This window comes from Epinephelus lanceolatus, chromosome 5 (assembly GCF_041903045.1).
Source record: "Epinephelus lanceolatus isolate andai-2023 chromosome 5, ASM4190304v1, whole genome shotgun sequence".
In the NCBI taxonomy this organism is placed as follows: Eukaryota; Metazoa; Chordata; class Actinopteri; order Perciformes; family Serranidae; genus Epinephelus; species Epinephelus lanceolatus.
Window position 1 is genome coordinate 42,295,887 of NC_135738.1, and position 27,837 is coordinate 42,323,723.

At 40.7% G+C, this 27,837-nt stretch overlaps 3 protein-coding genes across 4 annotated transcripts in view; 1 reads left to right on the forward strand and 2 right to left on the reverse strand.

The window, feature by feature from the left end:
* The window catches only part of tango6 (transport and golgi organization 6 homolog (Drosophila)), a 32,761-nt gene extending 32,267 nt beyond the window's left edge, over window positions 1–494 (reverse strand). For both annotated transcript variants that reach the window (XM_033635947.2, XM_033635948.2), the window contains exon 1: window positions 312–494. In XM_033635947.2, the coding sequence (XP_033491838.2) occupies window positions 312–363 (52 nt within the window). In that variant the 5' untranslated portion in view covers window positions 364–494. The remainder of the gene's footprint in view (window positions 1–311) is intronic.
* A 1,346-nt stretch (window positions 495–1,840) lies between these two features.
* Window positions 1,841–2,974, reverse strand: LOC117262690 (uncharacterized). Its single transcript, XM_033635774.2, has 4 exons — window positions 2,813–2,974; window positions 2,682–2,740; window positions 1,978–2,556; window positions 1,841–1,897 (listed from the first exon to the last, which is right to left on the reverse strand). The coding sequence occupies exons 1-3, from the start codon at window positions 2,815–2,817 to the stop codon at window positions 1,988–1,990; spliced, it is 633 nt and encodes a 210-aa protein (XP_033491665.2). The 5' UTR covers window positions 2,818–2,974; the 3' UTR covers window positions 1,841–1,897; window positions 1,978–1,987.
* Window positions 2,975–11,485: 8,511 nt separating this feature from the next.
* cry2 (cryptochrome circadian regulator 2) overlaps window positions 11,486–27,837 on the forward strand; it is a 33,554-nt gene continuing 17,202 nt past the window's right edge. Inside the window, exons 1-2 of the mRNA XM_033635021.2 lie at window positions 11,486–11,814; window positions 21,827–21,935. Of these exons, the coding sequence (XP_033490912.1) occupies window positions 11,657–11,814; window positions 21,827–21,935 (267 nt within the window). The 5' untranslated portion in view covers window positions 11,486–11,656. The remainder of the gene's footprint in view (window positions 11,815–21,826; window positions 21,936–27,837) is intronic.

The window sequence follows — 27,837 nt, forward strand, 5'->3', positions numbered from 1 at the left end:
ACACCGAGTCACGGCTGGAACTTCATTTTGGGGACTTTGCATATCTGTCTGAAAACACTGACCGATACAGCGATACTAAATAAACGGCTACATGCTTCTGACTTTACACTTTGAAACTGGCAAGGTGACCACCAAACACTTGCTTTTATACTTATACATTTTATTCATGCACCTTGTCATTTGTTTAAGTACGTACAAAATGCTATCCATACCACGCTGTACTTATTAATTACGTATCTCAGAATCGTTAAATGTACTGCTATTGGTAACATCAGTTATCCTCGAGGTGTCAAGCTAAGTTATCCACTTACCGCCAAGAGGTTTTGTAAGAATATTTATCGCTGAGAGGATAGCTGACGTCATCTTGCCTTAACATAACGTAAGACAACCAAGTTTATAGTCATGCACAAGTCTGGAGATGATTTACAGCATTAGTTTTTAATCTGAGCCAACCTAGCCATGCTGCTATAAACAGCTTCTTCTTCTACTGCTTGTTCTTCTTCTTCTATGGAGTTTATTGGCGGCTGGCAACCAACTTGAAGGTGCATTACCGCCACCTACTGGACTGGAGTGTGGGACAGTAGATTTGCAGACAAACAAAACAAAGCCAAACAAACAAAAAACAAAAGGGGAAATTAAATCCTCTCCATCAGCCTTGTATCTTTTAGATATGATTAAATGTTTGAATATATTATTTGACTCTACTCCGAGCAGGTTCCCTACACTTAAACATATCTTGGCATTCTCTGCTGCTGTTATCAGTGCCCTCCTTTCCTCCTCATATGCTCTACACTCCAACAGAACATGCTGGACAGATTCAGACTGACCACAGTGATTACATTTGCCATCAGGGTGTTTACCTATTTTATGTAGTGTATTATTCAGTCCTCTGTGTCCTATCCTAAGTCGTGTGATGACTGCCTCTTCCCTCCGCCTCCTGCCCATCCTTTTTCCCAACCCAACCTGTTTCTGTATTTTATATAAGTGTCTTCCTGTGTCTTGAATGTCCCAGTGTTCTTGCATGTTTCTTAATTAGTGATTTACCCTCTGCCCTACTTAACAGAATTTCTGCATTTATAGTGTGTGGTTTAAGTGATTGTTTGGCCAGAATATCAACCCCTTCATTTCCTTCTATTCCTACATGGGCAGGAACCCAAATACAGCAGACCATCAGACCCTTCTTGTGCATTCTGTACAGCAGATTGTGTATTTCAGTTATGAGATCTTGTCTACACGACTTCATGGTTTTGATACTTGAAAGTGTTGCCCAGCTGTCTGATGCTATTAGTGTGTTATGATTGTTTTCCACTCCAAACATAATAGCTGAAAGCTCCACTGCATATGATAAATGATCTGTGGTTCTTTTCTTGATATGTACTTTGTGGTGTGGAATGAAAACTGCAGCTCCTGTTCATCCAGTATCAGGGTCCTTTGACCCATCAGTGAAAATCATTGTTTGTCTGAGAAGTGTTGTTCCAGATATGCTGAGCTACCCTCTCCAGGGAGGGTAGCTTACTCCTTTTCTTCAGTTGTTGCTGTATTTCTAGGTTTACTGATGGTTCTACAAATAGCCAGGGAGGAGTATGTGAATATGGGATTGTCAGACTTAATTGTATGACCTAAACCTGCTTGTTCTGCCTTTGTTACCTATCAACTCCTCCATCACACCAGCAATTGAAAATTGCTCACGTAAAGCAGTGTTAGACAGTGTAAGGCAAGCTCATTTGTTATTGAACTACTGTTTGGTTCTACATACCAATTAGCTGCTGAGGCTAAAATTTCAAGCTGCTGTAACACTAACATGCTGTGCAAGTATTAGCTACAAAATAACCAAGACAAATTAAGACAAACCAATTTATTATCAGGTCATTTAGTAGAATGAGCAGTCACCTGGAACCTGCAAAAGAATGAATTAGTGAGTCAGTTGATCAATGGACTTTAAAAAAAAAAAAAAAAAAAAAGTGAATTGTGTCTTACCAGAGGGTCTTTAGAAGCCACCCTTGGTTGGAGCTTTAGCAGGACTATGTGGCTTAGAAGTTTTGCTAATGCGTCTGGATACTGGCATGACCTGGGGAACAGGCTCTTCTGGGCTGTAGCGGGTTTGAGCAAACACTGCTCTTCCTCTCTGGTAGCTTGAACATGAATTGAAGGAGTAGACTGGCTCCAGATCAGACACGTCACTGAAGACCGGCTCAGAGTTTTCGTCACCACCATCATAGCTGTTAGCAGATCCAGAGCGCCAGCTTGGAGCACTGTTGTCATAGCCATACCGTTCATCCCCAGAACTAGCATAGCCACCATAAAACGCATTACCGGCAGCCATGTTGGCACCGCTGTAGTATACTGGAGAGCCACTGTAACTGCCAGCCCCAGCACTGGAAATGGCATCTTGTGGAGCAGGAAGTTCAGCAGCTTTGTCAGAGCTTGGGTTGGATAGACTTGGTTGAGGGAAGCTGCTGCCTGAGTCCGAACTCACCCCCATTCCACTGTACCCATACCCATAAAAAAATGGCAGCCGCATCATGGAGCTTGGGTCAGCATTGTTTGCACTAAATTCTGGAGAGAGAAAAAAAAAGCCAGCTTACTTAGTAACCATTCATATAAAGCTGTTAGTATCAAGCAAAATACAGAGCCTCTTAACAAACAAGTTATTTTAATTTGATGGAGACAACAAATCTTACTCTTTCCCACAGGGCCACAGGTGATACTTCCAATCAGCAGGCATGAAATCCACAAAACCCTGCAGATACATTTCAGTTTTAAAACCAAAGCATTTACAAGTTGAACAAATTTAAGCCTGTAACTTACTTACCTCATTTTGCAATTAAATGATCAGTTCTTGATGGAGTTCCAGTTGATTTGTTACCTGTCACCAGGACACTACACAAATACAAAACAGGTACGTTCTAGTTAGGGGTGTGCTACCTACAGCTCTTCCTAACAACAGCTTGTCTGTAATGTCTTCATGAGCTAAGAGCTGCTTTTAAATGATTCTCAGTGCTGGGGGAACTGATTGCTCAGTGATAACAGCTGGTGGTAAAGGACACAAGGGTGTAGTCAATTGACCTCCTTGTTGACGGACGGACATGAGCATCTTGATGGGTGTCTTTGCCAGAGGGTGTAGAAGATCCAGTACCACCAATTACCCTAAAGCCTCCTACACTCTGTGAGATTTTAACAATCTAGGTTTGGTGAAGCTTCACTGTGCAACATGGATCTGATAAACCTGGGCATTCCATCAAGTTTGATATATGCAGACTGTATGATAACAGTGCCTACTGAATCGCGGGCTATGTCGTACAATGTTTTAGCTTCCCATACTGAATGGACTTTGGCGCCTTTTGCCTCCATGGCAAGCTGCTATCTAGTCTGTTTGTTTCGGTTTAGTGCCAGTGCATTATTTCATGCTGCATTTCTATTGGTTGGTTAGTAGACAAAGGTCATAAGAGCAGTCACACTGTGAGACCACATCCCAAATTTCTGACATTCTGACATTCTGACAAATTTCAGAGCCACAACCATCCCCACATTTCTCTCACACTGGTCTTGGACAGCCCAAAATTGCACAGTGTATACCGGGCTTAAGCCCTAAACTCTGAATCCACACAAACATCACTTGGCATCACCAGTGATTATCCTTAAGTGCTTGATTGAGTGATGGTACCTTGGGGCTGAAAAGCTGTATAAGGAATGAGAGAGCAGAAGTTTTTCATTCCTGGCCAGTAAATTTTGAGGTTCATATTTTACACGTAACATGAGTGTGTCTTTCTGGCTTTCAGAAATGCCCGCCTCAGTCTTTAAGTCCATATGATGAAGAGAGGGACCTTGCTGAGGAACCTTTAAAAAATGATGTTTTAATGCTCATGACACCAACTGTGGGAAATCGATGTCTAAATAGTCAATGCTCTCTGACATTTTAATTAAGCATGATGAAATCATACAGATGTTCACTCTGTGCTTCAGGACAAAACTGTAGAAAATGACACCTACAGTATGTTCTTTCTCTCTTTCTTGGCAGCAAACTCCATCACAAAATCAGTGCATTTAGAAGTTGCCAGAAGTATATGTTGGCATTGTACGTTTCTGCAAACCACAAATCAATTTGTACGTTTTATATGAAAGATACTATATTAATGTTTCCAAAGTGATGTAATATATGAGCTGACTTTGTCATCTGGAGGTGGAGAGGACTGATGGGTGGCTTGACACCTGCAGACCAGTGGTGTAGTGGAGGGTATACACAGGTAGCCTATATGGGAAATACCAACCTCTTTTTTGGCAGTACACCCACCTATTATCAAAAGCCACTGGAATATATAGGAGTGTATACCCACTTCCACCTTGGTAACCTACCTATGTACCTACTAGTACACCCACTTTTAATTTTCAACTAACTACACCTCTTTTAATTATCTACCTCTACACCACTACAGCAGACCACTGTTGGAGACCAACAAACAACAAGACCTGTTGTTTTTCAGAAAGTTCACTGCATTTCCAGTGGCTTTTTTTGGGTGTTTTTAGCAACCTGTTGCCATATTTCCAGAGGGGATAGTGCTACGAAAAGTGGTTGTTTTTTTACAGAAACTTCTGTGCCTTCACAGTGAGGTTTGTGCCACCAAATCAAGTGTTTTAAGCCGAAACACGATCTCTTCCATAACCAAGTGTTTTTGTGCCTAAACCTAACCATACATTATCCACAGCATTGTTGAATCGTAACGTTATCTGCTACAAAATAACATACAAATGTGAAGTATGCATGCTTTGCAGAAACATACTTTGCCAACATTTATTATGACAATGGGGTTTCATCTTTGATACAACAACCTTTTCAATAGATAGACCTGCTAGTACTAAATGCAAAGCACTGAGAGGAGCTTCATCAGTCACTGTTGAATGACATCATATAAACAATCAACTGTTCAGTCACAGCTTGGTATGGCATGGTAATGGCTGGGTCCTCGTGTCACAAAACTCTCCCCATGTTGTGGCATGTTTGAGGGTTCTTAATAGAATCCCTTAAATTTGATTCACAGTTATTTACAACCACCACAGGCCTCCAGTCAAGGGTGAAGGAAACACTTGTAGTCCTTTGAATTTTATATTTCCCCATAAGAAAATCTCAGATCTCAAAATCTCAGATCTCAATCTCAGGAGTGAGGTCTATAATTAACAGAAATAATACAGTTTGTGCATTTCCTCCAAAATCCCAACAGAGGTCACTCTATGGTCGCCATAAAACTGGTAAAAAACTGGGGACAACCACCCATGGCAATCCTGTTGTGTGATGATATAAAATGCTTTACATAATTTAGATGAATAACGAACTATAACTAAATAATATTTCTGTGCTAATGGGAACAAGTATATTCTGGTGGTTGGCACAGAACAGGGCGAAACACACAGGCACAATCCAACAGTTAAGTTAGAATAATTATCACTATTATTATGTATAATATCATATTAAACCATACTATATTATATCAGGGGCAGTGGGTGTAACTTAATTATTTGGAATACTGGAAATTAATGTATATACAAGTAACCCCAAGACAATTGTTTATTTATGCTGCATTGTGCTATTGTCACATGTTTCAGATCTGAGAAATCAGATAATTAAAAGTCATTAAAGTATAAAGTTAGCAAGCATGGAGTATAATGCGAGGCTGGAGGGCTCAGAGCCCTGCCTGGGCTGCTCCAATTTCTGAATATGGCCACTGGCTCTGGAAAAGGCTTTTGCTGATCCTGTCAGCTTGCTACAAAGAGTCATTCAAGACTTTGGGTTGTTTGGAGGTAAGCAAGATGATCAAAATAACCTGATCATTTGCACCAAGTTTTTTCGCGTCTGCCCAATGATATTTAACACCCTACAGTAGGGGAGACTGGAGATAGCTGTAACGTGATAGATGTAATAATTTCAATTTCTCCAATCGGGAATGAGCTACGAAGTACCGTGAATCAGGTAATTCGTAGTTCATTCCTTGCTCAGTTTAGTCCTTACTTCAATGTGTGAGGAAGTAACAGCCAAGTTTATAAGGAAATACTTATTGAGGTAATAAGTTTTTTGTTCATTTGTTTATTTTACTTCATTTATTTTTGTGATATCATTGCCTGCTTCATAGTTAAATAACACATTTAATATGTGTCTCTGAATACATCTCTCATAGAAGTTGTGAGTGCTAATGTTTAAACACTTAGCTGTAAGGTAAGCTAGTTCATGGCTACAAGAGTCTGGGTTTGTTGTAATATAAGAAAATGTTACAACCTATCCCAGAGTTTAACCACTGTTACTGACAGTGACTAACATACTGGCTCATCTATTCATCTGTTTTCAACTTCTCATCCGAAGCTGGGTCGTGGGGGCAGCAGGCTGAGCAAGGTATTCCAGACACCCCTCTCCCCAGCAACACTTTCCAGCTCCTCCTGGGGGATTCCAAGGCGTTCACAGACCAGACGAGATAGGTAATCCCTCCAGTGTGTTCTATGTCTGCCCTGGGGCCTCCCACCAGTTGGACGTGTCTGGTACACCTCCAGCAGGAGGCACCAAGGAGGCATCCTGATCAGATGCCCAAGCCACCTCCGAGCTCCCTCAGGATGTCCAAACTCCTTACCCTATCTCTAAGGCCGAGCCCAGCCACCCTTCTGAGGAAACTCTTTTCATTTGTATCCACGACCTCATTGTTTTGGTCACTACATGGCTCATGACCGTAGGTGAGGGATGGGACATAGATGGACCAGTAAATCGAAAGCTTTGCCTTCTGGCCCAGCTCTCTCTGCACCATGTCAGTCTGGCACAGTGCCAGCATCACTGCACACGCTGCACCAGACCGTCAGTCTATATCCTGCTTCATTTTACCCTCACTTATGAACAAGACCCCGAGATACTTGAACTCCCTTGCTTGGCGCAGTAACTCACTCCCAAACCAGAGGGGGAAACTTACCGTTTTCCAGCAGAGAACCATGTCCTCAGAATTGAAGGTGCTGGCTATCATCCTGACAGCTTGACACTCCACTGCAAACTGCTCCAGTGCATGCTGGAGGTCATGGTGTGATGAAGCCAACAGAACCACATCATCTGCAAAGAGCAGAGGTGCAATCCAGAGGTCCCCAAACCGGACCCCTTCCTCCCCCCCGTTGAGCCTTGAGATCCTGTCCATGAATATCACAAACAGAATCGGTGACAAGGGACAACCCTGACAGAGCCCAGCACACACTGAAAACGTGTTTGACTTTGTGCCAAGCATGCGGACACAGCTCTCATTTTGGTTATACAAGGACCAGATAGCTTGTTGCAGTGACCCTGGTACCCAGTATTCCCGCAGTACCCCCCAGAAGACTCCCCATGGGAGGTAATCGTAAGCCTTCTTGGAGTCCACAAAGCACATGTAGACTGTATGGGCAAACTCCCATGACCCAGCTACATTTCGCCAAGTTGCAATTACATAAATGTCTCAAAATGTCTCATGTATCATTGTATAATGTATACATGTATAATCAATATTGGGGAGTAACTAGTTACATAACTTGTTTCATGTAATTAAATTACAAATAATTGTAACTATAATCACTTACAGTTACTGGGGAAAATATGTAGTTAAATCACAGTTACCAGTCAAAAGGTTGGTGATTACAAAGGGGTTACATCCGAACATATTCTCTTTAGTAAAAAGTTCATATGTAGAATATAACATTTATTTTATTGCTTTGCATCTTTTTGCCTTGCAGCAATACCTCCTCTTGGCATAACTTATTTCTGGAAATTGTTCAGCTTTATTGCACAGTTGTTACATTTGCAACATTTGTTAATCAAATATAATAAGTTACATTGTTTTGATGAATAAATTAGAATAGTTACATTACTCATTACATTTTAACTGATAATCTGTAACTTATTATATATTTCAAAAGTAATCTTCCCAACACTAATCATCATCAACCATTGTTTATTCAGGGAAAATTGTCTGAGCATTAAGCACTTTTACAGCAATGCCCTGAGTTACAGTAACATTCAATGGACTAGAAGGATACAAATATATAATTGCAATATGATACATTATACCATCCTAAAGGAAAAAAGTCATAACAAGATCTCTTCGTTGTCCAGCCTATTTGTCCTAGACATAACTGAGATTAATATAACATCATTATGAGATTTGACCATTTTCTCATACTTCTTAAATTTAAAAAAAAAGCCTTGCTCTTGTCTCAGCCTGATCCTCGTTTAGGATCTAAATATGCTCATTTTCTTCTCTCACTGCAGTAATCTATTTGTCTCAAATAATCAGCTCTTTAGATAACAGTAAGATCTTAAAGGAAACTTGACTTGGCTTATAAATGAGCTGGCACAATTTCAGGAATTTGTCTCAGTGATCAAATTCAAGTCTGAACTCTATGTTTTTTATATGTTCTCAGAGCTGCGAAACCTTCACGAAGTCTATGAGCACAGCAAAATAACTCCTGCTGATTTATTCTTTTCCTTCTTTCTCCTGAGGGGGGATTTAGGAGAAACAGATCAGAATTTAGTCATCTCCAAATAAGAAGCTGATATGATGAGACAAAGAAACAACTATCGTGAGCAGCAAAATTTTCCTTTGGGATTATGATAAATAATACCGGAACATCGTACACACCTACGTGTGTAGTTGAGTGACCTGTATATAATCTGTATGGTAAATTGCAGTTGAAGAATTAAAAGACTAAAGGGCTCATTTCAAGATGCAGGATTAGTTAGTGAGCGAAACTAGGGATGCACCGAATATATTCGGCCGAATATTGCAAATAAACACACATTCGGTATTCGGTGGAATAAGTGAAAAGCAAGGCCGAATAATAGCAGCGTGTTTTGATAACGCAATCAAACAGCGTGCGGTGACAGACGGAGTAAAATGTCGGCAGTGTGGCGATATCTTACTCCGTCCATCACCGCACTCGCATTTGCGACTAAAAATAGTTTTGTTCGAGCAAAATAAATCATTCAGCACGCTGTGCGAGCAGCCTACAGATTTCAACCAGCAGCAGAAACGAAAGGCGAATCCCGCTGGTTGTGGGTTGAACGGGGTCACAGACATGGACAGGAATATATTCCTGTCAAATACGGCGGCCATCGGCTTACCCGGCGACGGAGAATTCGGCTCCAATAATATCCTATTCTTGGCGTCATGACTACCCAAAAGTACCTGGACAGCCAAGCCGTGTCAGAGGAGAAACGAGCCATTCACATTTCTCTCTTTCTGGCAGTAACGGTCCACAAACCTCTCCGCACTTTAGGGACTGTTCATTACTTATGAAGGGACTGTTCTTTACTTGTCAGGGGAGGAGGGTGGCTGGTTGATTTTTATTTTATGTTTTTGTTTTATTTTGATCCCCCCCTATGTTAATCACTCATTGATGATGTTTTTGAAGCATGAATAAGTCAATAAGTAATTTATTCCTTCGAAATATCATTGATGTATTATAGAAATTGATTTATCTTTTTATAAATGACAAAAGGCACATCTGCCTAATTTTTGCTGTGGTATCGTGATACTACTCAGAACCATGATATTTTCACTGGTATCGTACCGTGGGTCCCAATTTTGGTACCGTGACAACACTAATCTGGAGGGGGTTCATCTGCAAAAACTAATGAAAAACTAAACAACGGTATTCAGTACTCGGTACTCGGTATTTGGCCAAGCATTTAATTTTATTCAGCTTCGGCCACAAATTTTCATTTCGGTGCATCCCTAAGCGAAACAAACCGGCAAAATGTTTTTGGGCTGTCCATCCGTCTGTCCATCCCTCCTGTGTGTCCCATTCTTGTAAATACGATGTCTCAAGAATACCTTGAGGGAATTTCTTCAAAGCTGGCACTAATGTCCACTGGGACACAACAATCAACTGATTAGATTTTGGTGGCCAAAGGTCAAATGTCAAGGTCAATGTGACCTTGCATCCATCTCATTCTCATGAAGGCAATATTTCAAGAACACTTTGAGGGAATTTCCTCAAATTTGGCACAAACGTCCACTTGGACTCAACAATGAACTGATTAGAATTTGGTGGTCCAAGGTCGAAGGTGACCGGCTCATAAAACATGATTTTGGCCATAGCTCAAGAATTGATATGCTAATTATGACAAAGGTTCACATAAATAAACAAGCTTTGTTTTGATACCTTTTTTGCACCCATTCACCCAAGTCCCTAAAAAAAGTGAATCAATTTATTTTCATTGTAATTAGAAAATGATTGGTGGGCCACCTGGCTCCCTATTGTGAGCCAGAGGGCCATAAATTGTGTACCACTGCTGATGGGAATCTGCTCAGCTAAAACACAGGATTACTTACTAATATCAGTTAAATGAGAATAATGGCCAGCAAAACAAACAGGGGACATGATCAGTTGAGCTAGATCCAATTCAAATTTGTTATGCAGGTTGTTGTTTTTTTAAGCTGCATGGAGGTATCTAGGCTTGGTTGCTCAATCATAGATTTTTTTTCTTCAAAGCCTTCTTACATGGAGTACCTTAACTGAGCCTAAGATGCAAGCTGATCAAGAAGGCCAGCTCTATTGTGGGATGCTCTCTGAGGACTAATGACTCCCATCCTCTGCAGGAGGAGATAAAAGCTCTGGAGAACTCCTTCAGTGATAAACTGATTCACCTAAAGTGTGTGAAGGAACGCTATCGCAGGTCCTTCCTGCCTGCTGCTGTCAGACTACATAACCAGCACTGCTCACAGTAAACTGCACCATGGACACTTTATTGACACTTTATGGACACCACAGCTGTCTGCTGTTTTGCACATACAGTCACTTGCACTAGATGTGCTCCCTTTATCCACTGCTCATTTTTGTTCACTGCTGCTAGTTTTTTAAGTTTTAAGTTTTTAAGTTTAAATTTTGAAATCTTTAATCTGACTCTTTCCCCTTAACTGCTGTAACACTGGAATTTCTCAGTTATGGGATCAATAAAGGTGTATCTTATCTCTATCTTATCTTATGCAGTGTTGAAGTCTAAATTACAGAAAGTGCTACATTCACAGTCCTGATGACTTACTTCAGTCTAGATGGTAGCCTAACTTCTAACTTGCATACACTGTAGAGACTATAATGTGATGGGTGAGTTAATTTTTGTATAATTATATAATTTTCTACTGTTGGGTTTTGCAAGAATTGAGCTAAGAGCAAATCATTGTTCTTCACCAGAAGCTCTAAGACCGTTAAATATCTAGAGGCTGCTTTGTTTAAATATGTTCATGTAAAAACTGAACTGAATAACCTACATTGTAGCTCGACTCGTGTGGGACGTGGTATGACACTGCTCCCAGAGCCGTAGAGCAGACGGCTCTGACTGCTCCCAATCGGAAACGTGACACAGCTCTTCACCAAGGGCTCTGTCGCTACCATTTGCCAATAAACCAATCAAAGTTGTTCCGTTTTGTAATTCATGTTGACGTTTTCCCGTTTGCCCAATCAGCGAACAGAAACAGGGATAATAACACCACTCGCACAGCGCTCAGGCCACGCCCCCTCCGTGTTGCCTTTCGTTTGACAGCAAATGAAGTTTGTCGGGAGTCTACTGAACTGTGACTGTTTTAGCCTTTAAACCAGCGCATTTTTGGCTTCATTTCGACCGATACTTCTGGATTCTTCTTTAATGATGGAATAAGAAGTCAGCATGGTGGTGAATTCAGTGCACTGGTTTCGCAAAGGTCTGCGTTTGCACGATAATCCGGTGTTGCAGGAGGCCCTTAATGGAGCAGACACAGTGCGCTGTGTTTATATCTTGGACCCGTGGTTTGCTGGCGCCGCTAACGTGGGGATCAACCGATGGAGGTTTGTGATTTAACTTTATCTGTTGCACGCTACTTTTTATTAAACGCAAGCTGTACATGACGCATTATGTAAAGACAATCTATCAGGTCGCCATTTGTGTCATTCCTTGCCTTATATATGTGTAGCGCTTGGAGTTCGGGCTCGGGCCTCCACTCCACGTCAGTAAGCTAACGCTAGCTTAAAATGGAGAGAATGCTATGCCAAACCCCGTAGAAGAATGCATCAAATTAATGTTGTATTGTAATGCTAACGTTATCCCCGCCGAGAAGAAGAGCATTTCTGTATGAAATCAGTAACTGAATTGTGCTCTGGTATATTCGGTATAAACATGAAATACTAACGTTAACTGTTAAACAACTGTTACAGTAGGTTAACAACAAAACTCGAGCTAGGTCTGCTGTTACAGAGAAAAACAGAACGTTATGCTGACTATCGTTCAACTTACCTGCTTGAGTTAGGTGAAAGAAGCCGAAAGAAGGTCATGGTAGTAGCACGCACATAATGGCTTATAATGACATTTTATAAAAGCAAGTACTTGGTTTTGAATTTTGTACACGACGAATGGCGCAGTGGGTGGGAGTGCAGAAAGTATGTCAAGTGTTCTGTTGTGTTTACCTTTGCGGCCGTCAAGCAAAGCGCCACAGGTCAGACTTGGTGAATGCGTGTTTCAGGTAACATTTACGAAGGTTACCCTTAGTACATTTCTGTGTTAGTTTGTATTTAGATAATTAAGGAACACATTGCGAAAAACATAATATATTTGTCATACAACATGGATGACATACTGTAGGCTGTGCTGTTTTACTGACGACTAAACGATCAATGTTGAGAATGATACGACATGATGCACAGAAATGGAATTAATATATCAAGTTTACCTGAATTCTTTTGTCTGGGAGCTCTACAGATAGTTAGACTTCTTCAAGGTGAAGTCTATGGGGATTTAGTGCAAATTGCAACCAATGGAATCTTCTTCTGGTTACAATATCTCATTGTTCAGGTTTTTTTATAGTCTTTTCCTCCCCAAAACAAATAGACTGGGTGATTTAAAGAGGTAGAAACACTGAATAAAGCAGTTTCATGTTACAAATCAATATTTATCTGATGCTGTTTGGCATGCTGGAGAGGAGAGGCTTGCCCACGACATTGCTCACCCTTTTTCTCTGATAACTGAATGTGTGCTCACCTTGTTTCTAATCCAGATGTCCATTAGGTTTTTACCGCAAGCCAAATTGTCCACAAAGGTCCCCTCCATTCCAAAACAAACTGCGATTTAAACCAGGAACAACAGTGAATCAAGCAGTTTCACGTTACAAATCAGTGTATCTTCAACGTTATTTGGCATGTTGGAGACAGGTGCCTACCACATGCCAGTGTGTGCTGACGTTTTCACTCTGATGACTTAAGATCCAGACTTTCAGTAAATTTTTACTCGGTGCTCAGTTACTGCAGAGTTCTCTTCCTCTCCAAAACAAACAGACGTGGGGATTTTAACCAATAAAAACCCCCTGAATGAAGCAGTTTCACGTTAAAAAGTCTGTGGTGGCAGATGGGCTTCTATCTACAGTGGCCAACATGAAAACAAGAGGGGCCCTATTCAGAGCCAGTGTTTGGTTTCTCCATCCTGGACTACTGTAGAAGTCTGGGTTTGGTTAGGGGTTTTAATCCATATAACATTCTTTAAACCTTGTTAATTTAGGAGGAGTTTATTGACTTGCCTGGCTCTGGCAGGGTTAGGTAGGGTTAGGGTTGGCATGGTGATCTCCATAAACAAGGACCCGAAGGTATAAACAGCCCATTCTAAGGTAACAAAAACATGACAGTTCTCATTTTCAGGTGACTGTACACTAAAGAATACATTGTATTATATTATCTTTCTGCCATTTTGTCCCCCCAAATCCTACGCACTGAACCTTTTAGGGGGTTCTTCCACATCACTAAACACATTCGCTCACAAATCTCTGATAGTATCAAGCCATGCAGATGCTTTTATTTTCTTAGTTTGACATATTCATATCTTAGATCTCTGCTGCCACACCACAGACCTCACCACTAACAGTTTTCATTGGAACTACTTTTAATTTAAAGTCCCATAATCCCATAAAAGTGCTCTGCCGGTTGACTTTTATGGAAAGACACGTAGCTGTTGAGTTTTTCCAAATGTAATTGTAAATGTAAATGTTATTTTAAAACTTCGACAAGCATATTGTACGACAAGCAGCTTTGTATTGGTGGTCCAACATTCAGAGATGGATATCTTAAAATGTGGGCAGATCAAACCAAACATGTGTGCAAGCTTGATAGTGGTTTGTGAGAAAATTTGTGATTTGGTTGAACTCAACATGTAAGAGAAGCTGTAAAGCTAAAACACAGAATTCCTATCTTTATCAGCTTTGATGTTTAGTAAATATTGCATCAGTTGATCAGTTAAATGAGAAACAGATAGCAAGACAGACGGAGGACATGCTCAGTTAACTCCAATTTGGGTCTGTGCTTTAAAGCCACAGTGTGTAGGAATTTCTCCCATCTAACGTTGAAATCATATATTGCATTCAAACAGATGGCGCACTCTAGCGCCTCACTGTTTCAAACATGTATTGCAACAACTGTAGCCGCTGTGTACCAAAAAGCTATGATAACACTGATGAAACCATGTCATCCGATACTACATGGAGTATTCATTCAGGCTCCTACACAGACACACGCGACACGAGTTGACAAACCCCCTCCTCACCATGCTGGCTGTGTTTACAACGTAGGACTGTTGGGGCGGATGTAAATTGAAACAAACCAATCACGTCTTGTCCTTTGACAACTGACAAGTGGCTCAACCTCACACACCTCATCCCTCTCCAGGCATTACTGCGCCACTAACAGCTGTTAGTGGCCAGCGGCACTACTGTCGCATAACAAAGTCCCACTCTTTGAGCATAATGCAGAATCATGTATTATGCAGCATCACGGGAGACGGAATCCTTGTCGCCAAGAAAGTGCAAAAGGAATCAAAAAGGCAGCGTGACCGGCGAATTAAAAAAACAAGGGTCAGCATTGGGGTTGCCTTTCCCAGATGGAGAGAGCTGCTGAAGGAGAAAGGTAATACAATCACAGGCCAGACATGCTAGGTTAATTGGTGACTTTAAGTTGTAGATGCAGGTGTGAGTGGGAGTGTGAATGGTGGTCTGTCTCTATGTGTCAGCCCTGCGATAGACTGGCGACCTGTCCAGAATGTACCCCGCATCTCACCCAATGTCAAATGAGAGGCTCCAGCCCTCCTGTGACCCCTAACAGGATAAGTGGTTATGGGAAATGAATGAATAAATTTCTTGTTACTTATCGGGCAGCAAATACACAATAACAATATGGGCTATAAGCTGGTATTGGCCAATATGTCTGTCTGGCCTGTATTACAGAGGTAGGCGGCACTGTGTATGAATAAATTGATCAAACATATTGACTTAAATTACATCAAGTAGAGAGTAGGGCTGCAACTAATGATTACATTCATAGTCGATTAATCTGTCAATTATTGTTTGTATTAGTTGATTACTTGTTTGATCTATTAAATGTCAGAAAATGGTGAAAAATGTTGATCACTGTGTTCTAAAGCCCAACATGATGTCCTCAAATGTCTTGTTTTGTCCACAACCCAAAAATATTCCGTTTACTATTGTAGAAGAGGAAAGAAACCAGAAAATACTCACATTTAAGAAGCTGGAATCAGAGAACTTAGACTTTTCTTTTTTCTTAAAATAAATTACCCAGACTGATTGATTATCAAATTAGTTGGCGATCAATTTAGGGATGCACAAATGAATATTACATACATTGAAAAGCGTTGTATTTCATGTCTCCATCTGCTGGTGGGCCGTCATCATAAGAGTATGTATAACATGATGTTAATTCCACTACAGAAGAGAATTGATGATCATTAAAATTAGGTGTGGAAAAAAGTGGATTTATCAAATAAGTTGTTATATATCGGATTTGGGCAAAAAAAATCCAGTATCGTGCATCCCTAGGTCAATTTAATAGTTGACAACAAGAGAGTCAAACATTTTTAACAATGTTTTGAATAGTTGCCTGGCTGATCTTGTGTTTTGAGAACATTAGAGCAACTCTACCGATGTTTGACAGGAGGCAGGACAACAGCATCACCTTCACTGATGTGCTGCATGTTTTTAACATTGGTAACTCGTTTTGATATGTTCAGCGTTGATGAATAATGTTGGGTTAAAGAATGTCTTTGCTGGTTGGTTGAAACACAGGTATTGTTTAAAGGCTGGTTTGCCAGAATTTTTCTTTAAAAGTTTAATCCAGGGCTGGAAATATGGACATATTTTGTATTATACTATCATGTTTCCCAGGTTACTGTAAAATCCCCCTGAAGCTAGTAGGCATTCAGAGTCTTGCTGAAGGTTGTGGCTACCCACTGCTCTTAAGCCTCCTACAGACTGTGAGATTTTAGCAATCTTAAGTTTAGTGCAGCTACACTGTGCGACATGGATCTTCTCAACATGGGTACAGCATCAAGTTTGATGCATGCAGATTGTTCAATGACAGCACCTACGGGATTGCAGGCTATGACATACGCTCATTTAAGTCAGTACACAAGTGGTAAGAGAAAAATGAAAACAAACACTGCGCTCTTGCTGTAGTGGCATCTATGTGTGTCGAAAAAGTCTGACGGAGGCGAGGAGGAGAATGTGGATTTGGTCATGGATGGAGAACAGGGGCCAACTTGACATACCAATTTCACAGCGATAGCTCGAAGTGTTATTTATTAGCATCTACTACAGGGCTTGACGCTAACTTTTTTTCCCAAGGAGCACATGTGCTCCTAAGTTGAAAAAGTAAGGAGCGCACAAAGAACTTTAGGGGCACAATGTAAATTGATCAAATAATGTGTTTTCCGTAATAAACGTGATGCAAATAGACATTTACAAGCAAAATTATTTAATGAATTTGTATACAAAATGTACAGACAGGTAAAATCATCAAGTTTTGAAAAAGTATTGCAATTTAATTTTGTCTTTAATGTTATTATCTTATATATATTATCTTTGCAATATGATTATCTTATATAATGTTATTACTATCCTAAAACATTCTCCAGGTCCTCTGAAACTGCAGGACTTATTTCCACCCTGCCCAGCAGCGGTACCGTGGCGAACGGTCCCTAACTATGGGGAGAACGGAGCCTCTTTTCCCGGTCCCTCTTCTCCGCCACACTTTGACTTATTCCCACCCAGCTGACAGCCTGGCCGTGGAGAACGGTCCCTAACTGCATCAATAAGTGATTAACATAGGGGGGGATCAAAATAAAATAAATAAATAAGATAAAAATCAACCAGCCACCTTCCTCCCCTGACAGTCCCTTCATAAGTAAAGAACAGTCCCTAAAGTGCGGTGAGGTTTGTGGACTGTTACCTGGCTGCCACAAGAGAGAAATGTGAACGGCTCGTTTCTCCTCTGACACGCTACATACCTGTGTGCCGCCACGGCCCCGTTGTCCAGGTACTACTGGGCAGTCATGACACCAACGAAAGAGGAAATTACTGGACCTGGAGTCGGACTTCTCTGTCGTGGTAAGCCGTTATCTTGCGCACTCTGATCCTCCGCCGTATTCCTGTCATAACTGCCATGATAATAGGGGCGCCCCAGCGCCCACTCCACTAACTTGATGTGGAAATGAGCGGTAGTCTAGAAAACTGGAGAGTTTTTTTGTTGTTGTTGTTGTTGTTGTTGTTGTTGTTGTTTGTTTGTTTTTGGGTTTTTTTGGAGGGCGCTCGTGCGCCCTCACATACAGTGCCCTCCAAAAGTATTGGAACAGTGAGGCCAATTCCTTTATTTTTGTTGTAGACTGAAAATATTTGGGTTTGACATCAAAAGATGAATATGGGACAAGAGATCAACATTTCAGCTTTTATTTCCAGGTATTTACATCTGGATCTGATACACAACTTAGAAGATAGCACATTTTGTTTGAACCCACATATTTTTCATGTGAGCAAAAGTATTGGAACATGTGACTGACAGGTGTGTTTTGTTGCCCAGGTGTCTCCCAATTACATTGATTATTCAAACAATAAATAGCACTGAATGTCTGAGCTCAGTTTCAGATTGAGTACGATAGGTTTTGCCTGTGCAGACTGCATTTAGAGGTGGAACCAACATGAAAACCAGAGAGCTGTCTATGGGTGAAAAAGAAGCAATTGTGAATCTGAGAGAAGATGGACAATCAATCAGAGCCATTGCACAAACATTGGCCATAGCCAGTACAACCATTTGGAATGTCCTGAAGAAGAAAGAAACCACTGGTGTACTAAGCAACAGACGTCGAACAGGTAGACCAAGGAAAACATCAGCAGTTGATGACAGAAACATTGTGAGAGCTGTAAAGAAAGACCCTAAAACAACTGTTAGTGACATCAGCAACAACCTCCAGAGGGCAGGAGTGAAGGTATCACAATCTACTGTTCGCAGAAGACTTCATGAACAAAAGTACAGAGGCTACACCAGAAGATGCAAACCACTCATTAGCAAGAAGAATAGGAAGGCCAGGCTGGAATTTGCCAAAAGGTACAGAGATGAGCCCCAAAAATTCTGGGAAAAAGTTTTATGGACTGATGAGACAAAGATTAACTTTTTCCAAAGTGATGGAAAGGCGAAAGTTTGGAGAAAGAAAGGATCTGCTCATGATCCCAAACATACAAGCTCATCTGTGAAACACGGTGGAGGTAATGTCATGGCTTGGGCTTGCATGGCTTCTTCTGGGACGGGCTCTTTCATCTTCATTGATGATGTAACACATGATGGCAGCAGCAAAATGAACTCAGAAGTCTACAGAAACATTTTGTCTGCTAATTTAAAGAAAGATGCAGCCAAACTGATTGGGAGATCCTTCATCATGCAGCAATAACGACCCAAAACACACTGTCAAAACAACAAAGGAGTTCATCAGGGACAAGAAGTGGAAGGTTTTAGACTGGCCAAGTCAGTCTCCAGACTTAAACCCAATAGAGCATGCATTTTACCTGCTGAAGAGGAGACTGAAGGGAGTAACCCCCCAAAACAAACAACAACTGAAAGAGGATGCGGTGAAAGCCTGGGAAAGCATCACAAAAGAAGAATGCAAAAGTTTGGTGATGTCAATGGGTCACAGGCTTGATGCAGTTATTGAAAGCAAAGGATTTGCAACTAAATATTAAGTCTCATTCACTTTAATCTATTTTAAGTTTATATGTTCCAATACTTTTGCTCACCTAAAAATTTTGTGTTCCATTACAAATAATGCTATCTTCTAAGTTGTGTATCAGATCCAGATGTAAATACCTGGAAATAAAAGCTGAAATGTTGATCTCTTGTCTCATATTCATCTTTTGATGTCAAACCCAAATGTTTTCAGTCTACAACAAAAGTAAACGAATTGGACTCACTGTTCCAATACTTTTGGAGGGCACTGTAGATTGCGCCCTAGGCGGTCGCCCACATTGCCCATAGCAAAAACCGTCCCTGCCTCCGCCACACTTTGACTTATTTCCACCCTGCCGACAGTGGGACTTACGGCGTGAGTCCCGTAGCAGCTCGCCCCCCTGTTAATCAATTATAGCGACTCCACCGGCAACTGGAGCGGCGCGACAACTCTCTATTTTAGGATGCTCTTCTATTTTTGTCGCGCTACGCTCCCCTACGCGACCCTCCAGCAGATAAAAACTACATGAAATAGTGTGCTAAACGAGCACAATGTGTTTTTAAATGAATAAACCATTATTAGAGGTGATATATGATGATTTTTTTTTCATGCATTTACCCATGTTTATCCGTGACATTGTGTAAATGTCCGTGGCGGACATTTGAAAGCGAGTAGATGACAAACAGTAGGCTACAGTAAACTTGTAGATAACTCAAATATATGTAATAACTTAGGTGGAAAATGCTTTAACATTTCATGCAGCCTACATGCAGCCTCTCGGCTCGGCTTCTCTACGTCGCTTCAGTACGCAGTCAGTGGAGCCCATACGAATATGCCGCGACGCTACGCCGTGGACCCCGGTCGTTATATTCATTATGCCTATAGTGGCTTGGAAAACCACCCATAACCGTGTCACACGGGGAAGAGGGAAGAGGGAAGGCGGCTGGAGTTCCTCCAACATTTGCGGTTAGATTATCATATTTTTTTATTGACAAAAATATAGGCTGCTTCGGCTGATTTTTTTATGCACACATGTGCCCCTAAATATTTTTTACAGTTCGCACACACCTATTTGTAGTCGCAAATGCGAGTGAAACACTCGCACTGTCGAGCCCTGTACTAGAATTTAGCATTGTTGTGCTGATCAGTGCATCATTTAATGCTGCATTTCTGTGAGTTGGTTTGTAGACGTAGGTTGTAACAGCAGTCACACTGTAATGTAGGACCACTGCTTTAGAGCCATGACCAAAGAAATTGCCACATTTCTTTCATGCTGGTCATCTTTTGTCTGGGACAGCCCAGAATCACACAGTGTATACTCAGGTTTTCAGATACTTCAGAGAGGTCAAATGCAGAAAAGAAAATTTCCCAAGGGGATCCATAAATGGAACTCAGCTGAAGGACTCCTTCATAGGATGGAGCTTTGCATACACAGCAACTTTTACCTGAAGCCTCCATTTGGTTTGGAAGGATTTTGTCACCGCCCTGCAAGGGCAGGGGGTAATTTAGGATTTTTTTCAACCTGAACCCTATTTTCCTATGCTTTTGTGGAAGAAGCTAATGAAGACAACATTTTTGGAAACTGGTCTGGTAATGAGCAAGAGTGCCGAAGCCAGCAGCGGTGAAACAGGCTGTAGTGTAATGTTAATTGGGCAATTGTGCACTATCAATTTACATCCACTCAAAGTGTTTGTTTTTGCCACAAACAGTTTCAGATTATTATTCTTAGTGTCTGACAGCATTATGGAAAGGATCCCTACAGAGATAGAATAATTTTATTACAGAGTAACATCCTTTTTATTTAACCAGAAACAGTCCCAAATCTTTATCACCAAACCCCCCAGACTCCATTTAAATAAACAGTAAACTTATCATCGTAAAACACACTTCATTCAAAGTCAGCAGAAACACAATAATACTCACAAAACCATCTTGGTCCGTCTTTGCACTGTTCCAACAATCACCAAATCTCCTTTCGTTGAAATAAAGCCTTAATTTACTGAGTTAGAGCTGAAAATATGCTGACTCATTCAATATGCTAAAATGACGGTTTAATCTAATGGACTCTGGTGGGTTTGCCAGTAAAGATTTGGGTCTGTTTCTGGTTAAACAAAAAGGATCTTACTCTTTAACAAAAAAGATCTATCTCTGTACGGATCCTTTCCATAATGTTGTCAGACACAATCTGAGCCTGTCAGTGGCAAAAACAACTTTTAATAGACGTAAATTGACAACAGCGGTCTCCCTCGGTACTGGACCAGTTTCAAAAACTGTTACCTTCATTAGTCACTTACTCACAAAACATGGGGAAAATTGAGTCCAGGTTGAAAAATACCACCATTAACCTTTACATAATTAGTCTCCCAAAAGCTTTTAAGCTTCTGACAAGATGTTAGTGATTGATGTTACCGCTAAAAGTTGATCTACTTAAAGGACATGGACATTTTATGTACTTTTATTGTGGTCCGCAGATCAGTGCAGGGAGGAGTGATGAAGAAAGAAAGAGCCACAGAGAGATGATTAGAATCTGCATGTGCAACAAGTACCACAGTTTAGGTGAATCATCAAACCTTCCACACTGCCTCTGATAGTCTGACAGTCAGCAATGGCGTCAGCATTTTCCCCCCGTTCCTCACTCTGTGACTCAGTCTCAGTCAGTAATCATGTGGTGGGGTGGGGGGGTTGTTTGAAAATGAAATTACAGAATTGAAATAGTGTGCTGAGTAACAATCAATGCAATCGCAGCCAGACACCCTGCTGCCTCATAGGTGAGTAATATTTCTTCCTAATCACATTTCCTTTATGTGTGTTTGTGTGCAGGTTTCTGCTGGAGGCTTTGGAGGACCTGGACAGCAGTCTGAAGAAACTCAATTCCAGATTGTTTGTTGTCAGAGGGCAGCCTACTGATGTTTTCCCGAGGCTTTTTAAGGTCTGTATTCCTGCCCCAGCAACTGTCCTTTCTGTGTCTGTCAGGAACGAAACGTCTTAAACGACGCTGAATTTTGTTTCCTCCAAAAAGGCATTAGAAGGTGTTTAGTTTTAATCAACAAAGACATTAAATATTTGTTTTTCTGACACAGACAATAGTGTTAGTCCTAAAATGTTTTTTATCATGTACATTATGCATCTATAAACTAAAGGTAGGATTCTTTCAACAGTGGATTGAGCTGTTCAATCTGTTTTTTAGTCAGCACCATCAGACCTGTTGCCAACAGTGTCACCACTGCTGTCTACAGTAGCTAGGAAGGCTATCATCTCCCTGATGGTTTTCTATCATATTTTGGCTGGTATGGCAGTGAAACAGGTATTAAATTTCCTTCTATGTGACATTTAAAAGGTAATAAAAAAGTCCTAAACTTAAGTTGGTATATCCTGCAAAAGCTCGGACTAAATATTGTAATTTAGCAAAAGGTTGGAGTAAAACAGTCTTGGGTTTATGAAACCTGCAATTACTTTTATTGCCACTTGGGGCATTGGAAGCAAATTGTAAACACAACATTGACATATCATCATCACCTTTAAACGCACGGTATGTAATTTTGGCAGCTTGGGTCTATCAAAAAAATAACAAAAGATGGACTTTGATGACGTTGTGCAGTAGCGTAACTCACCACATACACTGAACAAAAATATAAATGCAACACTTGTTTTTGCTCCCATTTTTCACAGGTTTAAGGTAAAGATATAAGACTTTTTATGCACTCAATAGAACTGTTTCTCTCAATCTAAAATGTGCAGTTTGATCACACAATACAATGAGAGAGATGTTGCAGGTTTTAAGGGAGTGTGCCATTTGCATGCTAACTGCTGGAATGTTCACCAGAGCTGTTGCCCGTGAACTGAATGTTCATTTCACTACCATAAGACGTCTCCAATGTTGTTTCTGTGAATTTCACAATATATCCAATCAGCCTCACAACTGCACAAGTTGGTTACAAAGACAAACTGCTGTCAGGTCAAGACCTGGCGAGGACAACGAGCATGCAGATGAGCTTCTCTGAGATGGTTTCTGACAGTTTGTGCAAAAAGTTCTTGTTTGTGTGTAAACCACTGGCTGCATCAGCTGTGCAAGTGGCTGGTCTCAGATGATACACAGGTTAAGATGCTGGATGTGGAGGTCCTGAGCTGGTGAGGCTACATGTGGTCTGCTGTTGTGAGGTCGATTGAATGTACTGCCAATATATAAATGACCTACCCTCAGCGCACCTATCCCCATATAACCCTATACTACAGATTAATTTAATTAATACAAGGATTTTAAAGTAAAATGACTTTTTATCAGTCTTGAATTTATAGTTAACAGAGAGAGAAAAGGGGGGAGAGAGAGAGAGAGGAGAGTGTGCTGTGTAATTTTCTGGTGTATCAGTAAAGTGAAAAAACTATACTGCAGAGTGGAGTCTCTACTAACAGAGGCAAACAGTGACAGGTGACTCATATGAATGGGTGGGATGTGCATTAGCAGGTCTGCCTTACATCTGGTGTCATGAAATGTCTGTTTTGTTGCGCTGCATTTTTATAAACACATCCAGGGGCTGTCTCACCATCTCACAATATACTGGCCTACAACTACCAAATAGAATTAATGTGCTATTGAATCACCTCACACATTAACCCTCACCTTTAAACAAGCAAGTGGCTCTGTCTCTCTCAAACACACACACACACACACACACACACACACATGCAGTCAGAGTAGAGAGAGATTTTCAGTGTCTGAGCTGAGGGTCAACATGTTCCAGACTGGGTTGCCAGGTAACGGTACAAATCAATAGCTTACTGTAGCATCACATGGCTAACAGTTATTAATGAGTTTAACAACAGATTTGAGCCTTTTAAAAGCCAGGGGCCTGTATCACGAAGCGAGACCAACCTTTCCTGGGTTACCCAGACCTATCCTGGGTTGACTAACCCTAACAATGGCAATCAGGATAATCGGTATCACGACGCTGGATATCAACTCGGTAACTCAACCCAGGGTTGCTTTATCAAGAGCTGTGAACGCGCACGCAGCGGACCAATCACAATCATGAAAGAAGCGCAGCGTCACTGAGCGTCACTGAGTGTCCTCACAGAGTGCCATATATGAGGAAAAAAAGTATTTGTAGTGAGGCTCAGAGATTAATTCTACTAAAATATGAGGAGGAGAAAAGCAACATTAGAGAAAAGGCCAACACCGTGGCAGCTGCAGGAGGAGGAAACATGCGTGGCAACACATAACGTGATGAATAATGTTTAGTTTTAGTTTAGATTAATTTATTTGCACATAATGTTAAAAACAGACAGTAGAAAATTTACAAGATTAAAAAATGAAAAGTGCCGGAGAGGTTAGAAGCCACTAAAAGCTTATCAAAGAAATTCCCCTGTCAAAACATCAATGAAATCACATAATAGAGAAGAAAAAAAAAACGGGTAAGGAAAGAAGAAATAGAGGAGGAGAGAGGGAAAAATCAAGACAAAACAAGGTAGCAAATAAAATTATGTGTAGGTTAAATTACTCATCACTGGTTCAAGTAGCTACAGTACCTGTACCTGTACATCTGACACTGATCACACCCCTGAATCCCATGAAATCAATGCTGTGCAGATGAATTGCGTGTATTACAATTATCGTCTAACATCATTGTGTCTGATGAATTGGTCTTCTTTGTCATAACGTTATATATGCTACAATAAAGCTTAAAGCTGACATCACAATTAAATCATATCAACACCAAATTGATAGTCTGAATAAAATCATCCTGATATTGAGCTGTGTTAGAAATTAACAGCTGCGCAAAAATATACCTAGTCTCCCTCTTTAAAAAAACAAAAAGGAAAATCCCTCAAACACCATGAAGTGTAGACATGATAGGCTACTTTCCACATTTCCAGCAGCAAAGCTGTCAATTAGGCCCATTATCTTTAACAGGGATCATTTCCTCCAACAACAAAAAAATGTTGGCACTAATTAATGGTGCTATTAAGTGTCCGCAAATGATCAGTTTCTTTCTTATGAAGGGGTGGGGTGACATTTCGACTTCTTTCCACTTCTTTTTGAACAATCTTTTCATTGTCTGTTGTTGTTGCTTTCTTTTCTTTTTTAATGTTCAAAATAAACTTTCAAATCAAAATCAATCAAATGAATTAAACTTCCCGTCATGACTGGGCTGCATTTCTGTCAGCGGAGTCTTTTTTTTCCGAACAGCTGATTGGCCAGTGGGTGGTGCTTTTTATAGGATCAGATTCAACCCTGAACTTATCCTGCTCCAGAGCAGGATAGCCGTTCAGAGTAAGTTACCATGGTGATCTACCCCAATAAGAACTGAACCGGCTTCGTGAGACCGAAAACCCAGGGTTAACCCTGAAGTTACCTCGCTAAGACATTAATCCTGCTTCATGATACAGGCCCCTGGTGTTGGAGATGTGCCGCTGCTACTAATTAGCTTGTGTCAACACTCCGGAGACGGTCCTTCAGTGCTGTGTTGAATCTGTTTAACAGCTGCAGGAAGTTTACTGATCTGGTGTCGGGAGGTTGAAAATCAGACCCTCGGTGCATCGTTTTGTCTTCCTCTGAAACTGTGAAAGATGCCCACACATGCTGTATGTCACATGTCATATGTTTTGCTCTTTTGACGGCATGCTGCAGTTGTTATTGCTGTTCCTTTTCTCTGTGTTTATTTGCAGCTCACAAACCAATTTTAAAGGTGTATCGCCACCCACTGTGTTGGGGTGTGTAGATGCTACCCTTGTTAAGTCAGTGAAAGCTGTTTGGTTTCGTATTATCTGTTATCATTTTGATTTCTAGAATAGTACATAATAAAAATGTCCCATGGCTGATCATTTACTGGCCTGTTATCTAGTGTGAATCACTGTTAGCACAGCGTAGTAAGTAGGGCTGTACCCAAATATTCAGATATTCGAATATTCGTTTCTATGGGTAGGTATTCGTTATGAAAATTTGGTATTCGATATTCGTTTTTTTATTTACTTTTTTTTTTATTATTATAATTTTTTTTTTACATATTTTTTTGGTGCTAAATGTAGTCTTTTTGTTGTTGGTAAATGTAGGTTTTCAATAAAAATCAAAACTTTTAAATTGCATTGTTAAAAATGTGAAAATATAGTATAGCCTACCAACTGAGCTTGAGCGCACCTGTCTGAGGCTGTGGATCAATGCCAAGTTTTACCACTTTATCACTGTTCCCTCTAACTTGTAGCTATTTTTTCATTATCTTTTGAATTTAATATGAATTATGGAACCGTTTTTGTCAGCGTTTGTTTCCCCCGTTTTGTACAGTAAATTATTGTTTAAAGTTTCAACAAGTTTCTTTTGGAATGCGTGACACAAGTGTGTTTTGAAAACGGCCGCGGACTGTCACCTGCTCAACACATCAGTACCTTCGGATGCCATGACAATAATAGCCAATAATGTCAAAATATAATTTACAGACCGATTTAACAGACGATCACTGCTGCCCGACCCGCAGGTCCATTTGCAGGTCCCGCAGGTTACGGGTCGACCCGCGCATCACTACTCAGCTCAGTCTATAAAGGCTGTACACAGCAGTAGACATTATATTCTATTCAGGCCGGCAGAACCAACAGCGCATCGGCTCTACAGTGCACGGCACTGCTGATAAACCATTTTATTGCAGCACAGAGTGTCTGCCAGCAACCAATTACTTGCAGAGGCTTCCTACAACTTGTTTCAACGGTTCCGATTTAATCAGAAGACAAATTAAACAGGATGACTAGCCAATGTGAAAATCAAAAGAAAGCATAGAATAATGTACTGAAGGAGACTGTTGTGCCAATACATTTTTTTGTGGTTTGAGACCAAAGATCCGGTCGCTGCTGTGCAAAACTCCGCAATACAATTAGGTCAGCACCCCCACCCCTGCCCGCCGTGAACGAATATTCGAATATTCGTTATAAATTCAGCCAAAGGTCTGAATGTTAAAAAATGGCATTCGGGACAGCCCTAGTAGTAAGCTGCATCAATATTGAAAGACCATATTGAAAAATTAGATCTCAACAGAGTATCTGTTGTAAAATGGCATGCAATAATGAAAATGTGCTGTGTGGCTGAAAAATGCAGTATTACTGTTACTGATTAAAATTCTGTCACATTGCATGATCACAGATCATCTGGTGTTTCCTGTGTTTTCCCTTAAGTTAGAGCAATTAGAGAGACGACAGGCGACCAAATGAAACGCAGTGTTTCTTGAATAAAATGACAGATTTCTCTGCTTTGAACATCATTGGAAACATTTGCGACAGTATAAGTACACACCTCAACAAAATATAAAACTAAAATAGGTTCAGTCATTTCAGGCATTTTAATGCGTTAATGTTGCATATTATATCTTTAAGTTGAGATAGTGAACTTGTTAGCAGTAGTTGCTCATTTACATATTCATCTGTTACAAAGATACATAATCATTGAATCGGAGTGCATCTGGCCACCTGCTCAATATAAATCCAATATTCACATTTGTTTTCCTCCAGATGATTCCCCCTGAGAAAAGTATCTGGCCTTTTAGCTGCTAAATGCAGCACTGTCTGACAGCATCACAATAAGCCGTCACATTACTTTAACATTGTCATTTGATACAGGCATCGTAGCTGCCTTAAAGGATTAAATGGCTGAGGTACAAAGACAGTGTTAACATTTATGAGGAGATTCCCTGTGGGGATTTAGCTCCAGGCAGGGAGGGGCAATTCAGCCACTAACCATCTCCATATAACTGCCGTTACATAAGACACTGCTGCTTTTGCATTGCATCCTATAGAGTCGGCAGGTTTTCATTCCAACCAAACACAAGGTCAACTACTGGAGCTCTGCCATGTAG

Coding starts and splice junctions, on each gene's coding strand:
- LOC117262690 (XM_033635774.2), bottom strand. Junction 2,557..2,681: donor CTGTGGCCCTGTGGGAAAGA/GTAAGATTTGTT, acceptor TTCTCTCTCCAG/AATTTAGTGCAAACAATGCT.